Raw genomic sequence first — 12,032 nt, 5'->3', positions numbered from 1 at the left:
AAATGTGACAAATGAACGCTTGACAGATTTCAATTTCAATTCTATTTCTGTCAGAATGATCCATTAATATTGAAGACTACATTATCAGAATTTGAACAATACAATTGTGCTTAAAATAGTTAAAATACAAATGGACTAAAGAATCATATCACAGAAAACTCTCACTCAAATGTCAGATATTACATATATGAAGGAACAAAAGTAGATTTCATCCTGTTCTGTCATTATTTATAGATTAATGTTAACAGAAATTTCTGGAGGCAGGTGACATGCCACTATTGAAATCCAAAAGTCTGTAGAGCATAATATTCATCACAATATCACCCACCTTTCAAAGGTTTCAGTTCAAGGTTTTATAAAGGAGGAGGAATTCCTGGTTGCTATATGCATGTCCTACCATGCAGAATTTTTTTCTGGAGATTTTTTTTCATTCACTTATCCATGAATTAATGTATTTATCTACCTCTATGTTTCTATCTACTAACTATAGAACATTATTTTTAAAACTGAATCCAATAAATTCATCCTACCACATACAAAATATCATTTTTCAAAAAAATCAAATTTACATCTGAAATATTTTAGTTATTATAATGCAATGCCAGTTTTTGTATCAACACAAAATCTTAAGTAAACTGGTTTGCTTTAAGTTATGACACTGCTCAAACACTATTCATTTTCAATTACACTTCTGTGGTTGTAATTTTTTTTCATTATTATTTCCTTAATATTTCATTATTATTTCATATTGGCTACCAAATATGTTAAAAATTATATTCACTTTTGGCTCTACTGTTCCTCCAGTGTGGCTCAGGCTTACCCCATGTTAGCTACTTTGAACTCAGAATTTCATGTCTACAAATCCTCTATGTTGCTGTATGTAAGGGAATTAACAAATTGTTTAATTTTATTATCCTAACCACAAAATCTCACTACAAAACAGATAACAAAACAATCAGCCCAATTTAGGTACAAAGTACTTTTTTTCTGACATTCTTCCAGTAACACCATTGTCACTTCCCTCCTCCCCCCATCTCCAGAAAAATGAAATGTAAATAAATATATTCATATAGACAACCAAGAAAAATATATAGACACACACTTATAAACATACAAAACCTAATAAATCTTTAGATGGATAATACCATCTTTCTTTTTGGCCACTTAGTTATTTGCTATTGGGATATACATTTGAAGCATATGTAGACTGCTGTAGCCATTCTTTAGTCATACATACTAGATTTGACAATATCTTACCATGAAGAATAACATAGCTCTACTGGGTTGACATAACCCAAGGAACAGTTATCCAGTGTTGTTATCCCTGAAAAACTAAAACATGCACTTAGCCAAACTAATTAATTCATTCTATAATAAAAATACACCACCCTTCTTACATGTACCCACCAATTACAATTGGATTAGAAAACCCATTATTTCTTTAGTTATCAAAAATCTGTACCCTTTGACATTTACTAATTTATTTCATTGTTTATGGGCAAATAAAAATACAATGAAGTCAGTGTCTGACTTCATAAAATTTTAGATCAAGACCAGTAAGTGGAGAAGAGTGAAATATTCATGTTTTATAAAATACATTTCAAATTGAATTGGTCTTATTTTTTTTAATCCTGAATAATTTTAGATAGAAAGAAAAACAGAACCTAACTTAAGATTTATATTAACATATCTGAGTTTTTTAATAGTAGGAGAATTACTATGGAATAAATAAGTATGCAGCATTTTCCCCTTCTACATAAATGGACCCTGAATTTAAATGAGATGTTGTAAAAGTACTGTATAAAATAAAAAGTGAAGAAAAGGAAAGTAATGTTCTTCTTTTCTAAATAATGAAGAATGGGCTTGTCATTTGGCATTATATTGAAAACAGTCTATATAACGTTTATATAGAATTCTCTAGAGTGGGGTTTTTAAATCCTATTTTCTTTTCCTGGTGCTGTACATATTCCTTTCTGGGAAATTTCCTAAGTAGTTTTTGAAAAAAATATGGAGGGAAACGAGAATGGTCCTTTATGGTCTTTTATCTAGAATGAAAAATATGGAATTTAATTCAATTACCTGAAAAATATGGAATTTAATTCAATTACTATCTCCCCAGCCCTTTACTGGTATTTTTTTTTTTCACTGTTTTAACTGCTTCTGCAGTACAGATTTTAAATCATGTAAAGAAACGAAAGTGCTGGTTTTTTTTAGTGGTGTTATGTTCCATTATTTTGTATACCTGCATTTTATCAAGCTTTAAAATAAAATTATTACAGTGTTAACTATTTAATTTATTTATTTATATTTTTGGACTGACCTTTCAAAAGTCTACTTAGTATCACTTGCTAGTGAGATTAGGTGTGTGAATGTTGTGTTTGCCCCTACCATTTTCCATATGCTCTGCCTCACCAACACTGCCATCCGGCGTAGTCCTTTCGTAGTTGTCCTCTGGGAGTGGAAGGGCACCCAGTCTTGGCCCTGATGAACTCTTACTGCTTGGTGTTTCTGACTCCTCCAGACCGCTGTCATAGCAACTCTGCAATGACCCTTGATGCGGGTCCTGAGGCTGACTCACAACAGAAAACGTCACTCTACGAAATGGCTGCAAGAGAAAAGATTCTGAATGTCACTGGAAAGTTCAGTCTTTGAACAACTGATTCTCAAAACATGACTTAAGCAAACCAATATTTTAACATTTACTAATTAAACAATTTTGTCTACATTAAAGCAAACAGAAAGAACAGTTCTTAAATAAAAAGCCACCGGACAGAGCATCTGTGGAATTTTACTTTGATATATATAGTCCAGAACCTTCAAGCAGTTTGTCACAGCCTCCTTTCAAATGGCTACATTCACGGGCTAAGAAAGCTGGTTTAAATATTTATAAATTCTGTGTAGTTTCTCTTTCAATCAATAGTAATAAGTTGAACAGAATTAATATCAGACTGCATAAAGGTACTTGACAGTATGTGCATGTGTATGTGTAAGACTGTGTGGGTGGGTAAAAATGCTCACCTGTAAACTATATTGTGGGTATTACAAACGTAACAGCACACCCATAAGACTTCTATTAAATCAGTTCCTGTGGTTCTGAAAGCTAGTTCACATGGGAAGGGGGGAAAAAATGAAAAAAAAAAAGAAAAAAAAAAGAAGGAAGAAAAAAAAGTCTCTTAGGTCCTTTGCCATAAAAGTCAGTGCCTGGAGATGGGGTGTGTTGCCAGCTGACTTAATAAAACCTTTAAAGTACTGTGAGCACAGCTGACACCACATGTTTCCACTGGGACTGTACAAACATAGATTGTTACAGATTTGTATTCATTCAAAATGACAGATATTACTGTTGCTCTGGAAGCCTACATGCTGAACCCTGGCACCAGTGAGCATCCCAGGAAATGGGAGAGTGGATCCTTCACATTTCAGAGGACACTGAGAGCAGGCGGGATTTTCAGTAAGAAGCTGGGGGTTCTCCTGCAATTTGAACTACACTGAAACAGCAATGATACATTTAAAATAATTTAATGATACATTTGAAGTAACTTACTGTTCACACAGCTATAAAAACAGAAAAATGTCTGATATTCTAGAAAGCACCTTCTGAAACAAACACCAATAGATCTATCCATTTTATAAGACACTATGCAGACTTTCAGACAGCGCTGTTGAATCCTGCCTTTGGATTCAGACGTGTTTCAAGCCCTATGTTTGAATGAGACATAGGCATATATCACCCCCACTGCCACCTCTAGTCACTATAAGATGGAAATGTATGTGCAGGCCAGAAGGGAGAAAACAGCAACTACAACCACTTACACAAGTCTTGAAGAACAGAAGTCCACATCAGGTTTGCAAGCAGATAGGTCCAAAGAATTTTACAATTCTTTTGAGGATACAAAGTTTTGAAGATATAAAGATATTCAGTGCAGATGATAAATAGGTTGGACTACAAATATAAAGCTAAGTCTTCCTGGTAAAAGTAGATCAAAAGTTTATAAACATCAATTGCTAGCAATACTTTACTGTGAACTGTTTGATGGATAAAACTTCATACAATGAGATGCTGTAATCTGTAACTATAGCTCAATTACTACTTAGATCTGGACCAATGATGCAAACTGTGAATCTCCCAGATTTGAACTGACTTAGACTGTCTTGTAGGATATTCCTGAATATCATACTATCTCTCAAGAAATGAATTAGCTTCTAGATACTGTGACATGTTGAGAAAACGTTCAAACTGAAGAAGCAATTCCCAGATTTTCCCACAAACTGCTATATTTGCCTGTTATCAAACTTCACACAGGAAACATTATCATCAACATTTGAGAGGCCCTATGGACCTGATATCCACATGATAATCTGACAACTCTCAGACATCCAAAGACCCACAGGCCACATTTTAGCAAACGCTTTTTAAGAGATGATAAGGACCTTGGTCACAGCCAGCATGGCTTCATGAGAGGAAAGTCCTGCTTGTCAAACCTAATTTTATTTTATGGCAAGGTAACCCACCTAGTTAATCAAAGGAAGCCAGTGGATGTAATCTTTTTGGATTTCAACAGAGCTTTTGATACCACCTCAAAATGTCTAGCCCACAGATGAATAAACACACCATGCAGTGAGTGAGCAAGTGGCTCATGAGTAATAGTGAATGGGGTACCATCAGACTGGAGACCTATCACTAGTGGGGTTCCACAGTGCTCCATCTTAGATTCTGTGCTCTTCAACATCTTCATAAACAAATTGGACACAGGACTGGAAGGGATATTAAGTAAGTTTGCAGATGACACAAAACTGGGAGGAGCTGTTGACTCCCTTGAAGGCAGGGAAGCTGTGCAGAAAGACTTCAAAAAATTAGAGGACCAAGCAGTCACCAACCATATCAAGTTTAATAAGGGTAAGTGCAGGTTCTGCACTGGGGACAGGCAACACCAGATGTATGTACAGAGTGGGGAACGAGACACTGGAAAGAAGTGCCACAGAAAGGGACTTGGGGCTCCTGGTTCACAGCAAGTTGATTGAGTCAGCAGTGCCCTGGCAGCCAGGAGGGCCAATTGTGTCCTGGGGAGCATCAGGTAAAGTATCACCAGCCGGTCAAGGGAGGGGATTGTCCTGCTCTGCTCTGCACCGGTGTGGCCTTACCTTGAATATTGTGTGCAGTCTGGGGCAACAAAATATAAGAAAGATATTAAGCCATTAGAGAGTGTTCAGTAGTCATATGAGGTGGGGCTGAGGTCACTTGGTCTGTTCAGCCTGGAGAAAAGGAGACTGATGGGAGACCTCATTGCAGCCTACAACTTCCTTATGAGGGGAAGAGGGGCAGGACTGATCTCTCCTCTGTGAAGACCAGTGAGAGGAGCTGAGACAATGGCCTCAAGTTGTGTCTGGGGAGGTTTAGGTTAGATATTAGAAAAAGGTTCTTCACCCAGAGGGTGGTTGGGCATCGAAACAGGCTCCTCAGGGAAGTGGTCAAAGCACAAAGCCTGACAGAGTTCAAGAAGCGTTTGGACAACACTCGCAGGCACATGGCATGATTTTTGGGGATGTCCTGTGCAGGGTTAAGAGTTGGACTTGATGATTCTTGTGGGTCCCTTCCAACTCAGAATATTCTGTGATTCTGTGACCTTTGGATGCCTGTGAAGTGGTAAAATTAATGCCCTGTAAACCAAAGCTAAGCTCTATGGACTCTACCCTTAAAATATTACAACCGTGATCCATATTCCATTTTCTCCTTAGAAAAAGAACAGCTCTGACAGTGGATGACTGGAGAATATGGCACTTAGAGATGGAGAACCCGCAGAATTCAAGTGTGGAAAACAAAGCTTATCATTCACAGTTACCACACACCTACACACTGGTCCTACTTACAAATCTACTAAAGACCATTGTGGCATAATTCTTGAAAATTCTTGTTAGAGATTTAATCTGAAGAGACAAATACTACCACTCTCTCCCTAAAGGTTTTTGAAATTTTATTCAACGGTTACGATGACTCAGTTCCACCTACTTTTCTAGATATAATCAACTGCTACCTGAGGTCACTTTGTGGCAAAGATATGGTGCACCACTGCTAAAGAAACTTTCCTATCTCACCATCTAGGAGCCACTCTGGCAGTCATGTTTACACCAGTTGAGCTGGGACCGCGGCCCCTTTGCAGCTACACATCCCACACTCACACAGTCAGATCAGACTTCCTTACCGGTTCAACCCCAGATTTCTCATAGCAGAGTCTCAGACGTCCTGATCCTTAAAATACTTTAATCTTGGTGCAATAACCAACAAAAAAGCATCTCCAGCTGGGTGCCTCCGAGGAGAGACCCCCCCAACAAAGGAAGCCCTGGGTTTTTATACACTCACAGTCTAAGCACCTTAAAGTCTGGGTGTCCTCAGCTCCAGCTGTGTCTCTGAGTGTCCATTCACCTGGCTGGGCCACAGGTCCCCGTGCCCTTAGTTATGCAAAGGGTCGGCAATCCAGGCTACTTTCCTGGGGCTTCAGCCGCCCAGAACTCAGCCTGCAGCTGGCGCTGCAGCTGCTCACCGAGCTACCGGCACTGAATGTATTCATCAACACCATAAACACTTCTCATTGTCTACAGTTACTGCAAAACCAGTGATGTCCCCTAAAATGAGAATGAATTAAAAAAAAAAAAAGTATTTGGAACTTTATGTTCCCTTTTCCATTTTCCATTGATTTTTTGGAAATCAGTCCCAACTAGATCACAAGCACAGAACACCTGCTTATCACATCTGTAGTTACCACAAGAATCATAGCAATGTTATTTAAATTAAGTTTTGGAAAGAGCTATAAAGGTTTTAGGAGCATTCTGGTCATCTTCACATATTCTTTTAAAGATAAATGCCTTATCTAGATGACATTTATGGAAGAATACATGTGGCAGATGCAAAGTTGAGCTGTTTTATAGCTTAGGCTAAAAATTCCTAAGATCACTATATATCCTCTAAACTAAAAGAAATTTGATGTACCTTTACTAAGTTATTAATAACAGTTTTTAAACAGATCTAGATGTTCTTCCTGCTTTTTTCTTAAGTGCTGTACTGAGCAGGAATTATCAGACAGAAAACTAAAATACAGTGCATTCAGTTCAGTAGAACCAATTCAACCCATTCCACAGAATATCAATGAGGATGGTATGATGATGATAAAATCCTTTTTGAAAGAATGATGTGCATGTAAATATATTAATTGTTATTCTGTAGCAGTTATTACATTTCTACTTCCAGTACAAATGTCAGAATTCTGACCTCTATTGCAATACTTCTGAGAATCAGATCCTCTCAGGCAAATGTATAGCAAATTTTGAATGTATCATGTCTCATGGAATAACATCATGGCCTGTGCTTTTCTGATAAAAAGAAATAGACTTTGATCATAATATATGTTTGTTACCTGCATAATTAGTGAACACTCTATCAGATTACTATAATGAATTTTAAGAACAAAAAAAACTGAATATCCATACTGTGGTTTACTGTCTCCTTTCCAACATGCCATCGTTTCTGATATGCAAATCATCATATAATTAAGACAATATAATCTGGATAAATTTACCAATTGTCATAACAGAACTATCAGTTATAAAAGATACGGAGTTTTAATATTTCCTTTGAATACTGAGGCTAAACTAATTATGGCACCTGATTTTTACACCAAATAAACTAGGACATCTTAGAGATAAAGCTGAACACAGAAGTATGGGATTGCTATAAAACGCCTCTGGAAAAACTTATGTATATGTATATGCATGTAAGTTTGTTCATGTGACTCATAGCAGTCTGTTAATTGTCACTAACATTTAAGTTAAATGAGTTTAAATCCCTATGAAGAGAGTTACAAACACTAGGATATTGATACATAATAAATGCTACTAATGCATCAGTTACTATGAATGCAATAAACCCCCTCCACAAACAAGAACTTTATTCACATACTCTTTGTTTATATCCTAATCTGTAAAACAGTTGAGATTTCAAATAAAACTGCATATTAATGAGACAAGAGGATGATACTAGCAATAATATTTCTAACAAGTTATTAGCAAAATGCCAGTTATCTCATGCATTAATTTAAATATCAAAAAGATATTTTGTTAAAGCTGCACTTTAACAAGCAAAACTAGACTACATCCTTAATTTTGTGTTTCCATTTATAATATTACATCAGTAATTTCTCACAGAAAAATGGACATGAGAAATTTCCAAGTGCTCACAAATTAAGACACTTACCCATGAGAGGAGAGGGTTATGTTTAGCTTTATTGATTTTCAGTGTACAACATTAACACAAGTCCATCTGCCAGCACTGTGAGTCAACACTGTACAGCAGCTTTTACCCAAATAAGTCCATTAGCTGTTTAATTTGTCCTTCCCAGCAAAACAGCAACCCTAAGCCTTTACTGGTCCCTTAGTAGGGATAGTCCTTACTGTACTCATTTTTAGTAAGAAGACAATAGGTTTAATAATTTTCCCCTCTGAAAACTAACAACATATTTTCTGAGGACAGCATATAGAGTTGTTCCTAATTATATCTGATCCTGGAGATGATTAGATCACAGAGAAAATATATACCCTTGCATTATGCCCCAATGGTAAATCACCATTTCTTCCTTGTTTCATCTCTATTTCATAAACAAAGTATCTTCTTCTCCCCTCATCCGCAGAACAAAAACCACTGCAATGCCAAAGACATGCTTCCTGCTATCTGTAATAATTGATCCCTATTAACTTATTCTATGGTAGAGTGTTTATCTTAGCCTGTATTAAATAATTCATCCCTATCAAAACTCGAAGTTAAAATTATATTTTCAGTTCATGAAGAACCCTAATTTTGGATCTTGACATTATGGACAGAGTTTGGATAGGCTTGGGGAAATGCAATATATCCATATAGCTCCACAAGGCTTAATTGTGACACTTTTTCACCATTATGAGAGACATTTTCCTTTCATATCTTAAAGTTTCTAGTTTGGTATTATATTTCTTGTTACTTCACATTGCTCATGGATTATGTTCTCTCATGATTTCTGTATATCAACTGCTATCAGTATTGTTAATATTGTCTGTTCAAATCCTGGTGCATTTGGACTATAATAGTGGTGTGGAAGAGTGAATCTTTTCCGTGTAATCATTTTCAGAGCTAAACTTGAACCCTTTCTCAGCCAGTTACCTCACAACTGATTCTGGATAAAGTGGATGCACTAAAGTGTAACAAGGAAGAGTTAGCAGATTTCTCTCTTAATTACTTAGAAGTTGGACAAAAATAGTGAGACAAATACAGGCCTTTCTGCTGTTACAATATCTACATCACAAAAGCATAAGGACTGAAAACATTTTAAAAAACTGTAAAATGCAAACCAAGATGCAACTTAATATGTAGAGAAGAATAAAAAACTATCTGAGGAAATTAAACAGAGAATCAAACTACAAGAGGCTTTCAAGTATTTCTACCAGTTTGTTCAGCATTAGCTTGGACATTATCCTACCCCTGGAACATTAGAAACTAAGGTTTTTATTTTTCCCTAACTCTCAAATCAGACGACTTCCCACTTTAAAAATGTATGATATCTTGGGCTATTTGCTAGGATTTAAGTTGGCCTAAGAACCAGCTCTAGATACTACCTAGTCCACTTCCCCTGGTTAAAGTAGAGCACTTTCTCCAGGGATGTAATCAGTCAGGGTTTTAGTATCTTCAAGAATGGAGACTCCATGGCCAACCTGAGTAGGCTGTTCCACAGTTTTGCTACTCTTATAGGTTTCTTTTATGTTTGAATGGAATTTTTGTATTTCAGTTTACACCAAAGTATAAAAAGTACTGCTGATGAGTTGAACCTGAACCTGTTAGCTTCAGAAAGTCAATCAGTGTCAAGATGCTTGTAAGACTAATACAGTGACTTTTAGATGTATACAGGGTAGATCTGAAAATAGACAGATGAGAGACAGCAACTGATCACATAAATTCAAAATGCTTCTTTAGCACTTGAATTTTGATAAAACATGTCATTATCCTTTTCTTTCCATTCATTCTTAATTGCTGGAAACTTGTTGGAAGACAAACAAAATATTAATGAATGATTCCTCTTCTACATGAATAGTTTCAACCCACACAACTCGTTTCCCCATTCAAATCACATATTTCTATTGTTCTAAACTTCTGTCATTGTGGTTAATATAAAATTGTCAGGAAATTAAATTAAACAGGCATTATTTTTTCAATGAAAAATTGAAACATCTGAGATTAGTATTACAGCAGCAGGGTAAAGGAGGAGAAACACACTGATAAAAATAATGATTTCTTTTTTCTTTTAAATTTAGCAAAATGTAGTGACAATTGTAATTTTAAACAGGACTTGAATAAAATAAAAAAAATATTCTGATATTGCAGCTCTGTAGCAAACATCACCTGTGATGAACTGTGATTGGCTCAGCTATCAGGTAAGAATTCTAAACACAAGAGAAAGACTCTTCATCATTATTTTCAATTATTTTAATTCTATTTTTATTAATTTTAGTTGCAGTAGTAATCTGGTCATGAATCAGAAGCATATTTTGTTTGTTCTGTATAAATATGAAATACATATCCATTAATATCTATTTGTTTAAGCCCAAGGCTACATGTTAAGATTTGCTATTCAGGGATAATATTCCATAATGTATTTTGCATTATGGGCATCTTAGTGTAACATTCAAACATACTTTTTTCCTTTTAAGTTTAGTGTTTTTCTCAAATATCCTCTCTTTCCTGTTTTTCAAACTTGCCTTTCTGAATCACAACAAGGACTTCTGAGCAGCCAACATTTTTTTTATTGACCTAGCTACATTAAGTAGATTTCTAATAATTCTTGTCTCTGTTACAAGTAAACAAATAAAAGGCATGCCTTTTATTTCTGTGAATATCATCAGAGAAGAACCAATAATATGAAGAATGTTCCTTTCTCAAAGACACAATACTCTTTTGTGATAGAACACTCATATCAAAATATAACACACAAGATTGTTTACAAAAATTAAACCAGATCTTACAAGGCTTTAAAGTGAAGCCAATGTTCTTATCATTTCACAAGAGCTCTTCTTGCTAGCTATTGAAAGGTGAGCATAAAGCAACAAAGAATAAATGAGAATCTCTATCAGACATGGTCAAAAGAATTTTAGCATACTTGTTTGCCTGCTCATAAAAATATATTTTTGTTATCACTTCAATATCCTATTGTTTGACAATTGTAAAAACAAATCATCTACGACCCTGAAATGCTCTTATTATTCTAGTGCAAGAATGAAATGGATAAGTAGCACTTTGTCTTACCAAGAACAATTACAACATGAATTAAGATTTTTATCATATTTCTATTTTCTTAAAAAAAGCTTGTCCTATATCTTTCATGAAGATTAAACACAACTTCAGTGTATCTAGTATTTCTTTTTCTGAACTCATTGCATCAGATTCCAGTCTTCTACTCTAATTCTTTCTATTAATTTTCATTGAAATCCTCTGAACACTTCTTTGACAAAAATCTATTATTAAGGTACTGTAACAGAATTCATTTAGCTAAGTGTCCAGTATCTTATATTATTCAATACTTTTACCTTCAAAATGGCTAACATTCTCTCAGACTCTTCTGTGATCATATCTTTTGCTGAAGTATTTGGAGAGTCTGTCTTTCCTGGAGGAGTTTGTTTTGATTTCTTTGTTTTTCACCAGAGAATATGCTGCCCAAAACTAGTCCAGGGACATTAGTTTACAGAGGCTGTTATGTCTGTCAACTCCTGTCTTTCAACATGAGAAATTTTTTATCTTTGTCTGTTTTCTATGCTATTTCATTAAAGTTTTTCTTTGGCTCAAATATGCTTCTCTGAAAACAAACAAGCAAAATCCTCATTTCCATTCCACCAGCTCAATCCACCAAATATTTGGGTTGAGATCATCTGCAACTTCTCTTCAATCTGCAATATCATTAAATTTAGTGTGTTGAAGGAAAAAAAGAATATAACCTTTTACCCTAGTTATCAGGCACTAAAAA

The 12,032-nt window shown here is 35.4% G+C and overlaps 1 protein-coding gene across 4 annotated transcripts in view; it reads right to left on the bottom strand.

The window, feature by feature from the left end:
• PCDH7 (protocadherin 7) overlaps window positions 1-12,032 on the bottom strand; it is a 366,930-nt gene that overhangs the window by 234,729 nt on the left and 120,169 nt on the right. For 2 of the 4 annotated variants that reach the window (XM_032686127.1, XM_032686126.1), the window contains exon 2: window positions 2,497-2,605. In XM_032686127.1, the coding sequence (XP_032542018.1) occupies window positions 2,497-2,605 (109 nt within the window). Of the gene's footprint in view, window positions 1-2,388; window positions 2,606-12,032 lie in introns of all 4 variants that reach the window. The other 2 variants (XM_032686124.1, XM_032686125.1) reach the window with 2 other exon arrangements.

The sequence above is a fragment of the Chiroxiphia lanceolata genome, chromosome 4, assembly GCF_009829145.1.
Source record: "Chiroxiphia lanceolata isolate bChiLan1 chromosome 4, bChiLan1.pri, whole genome shotgun sequence".
Classification (NCBI taxonomy): Eukaryota; Metazoa; Chordata; class Aves; order Passeriformes; family Pipridae; genus Chiroxiphia; species Chiroxiphia lanceolata.
Note: the sequence above shows the minus strand (reverse complement) of the source record. Positions and strands in the feature narration are given on the sequence as shown.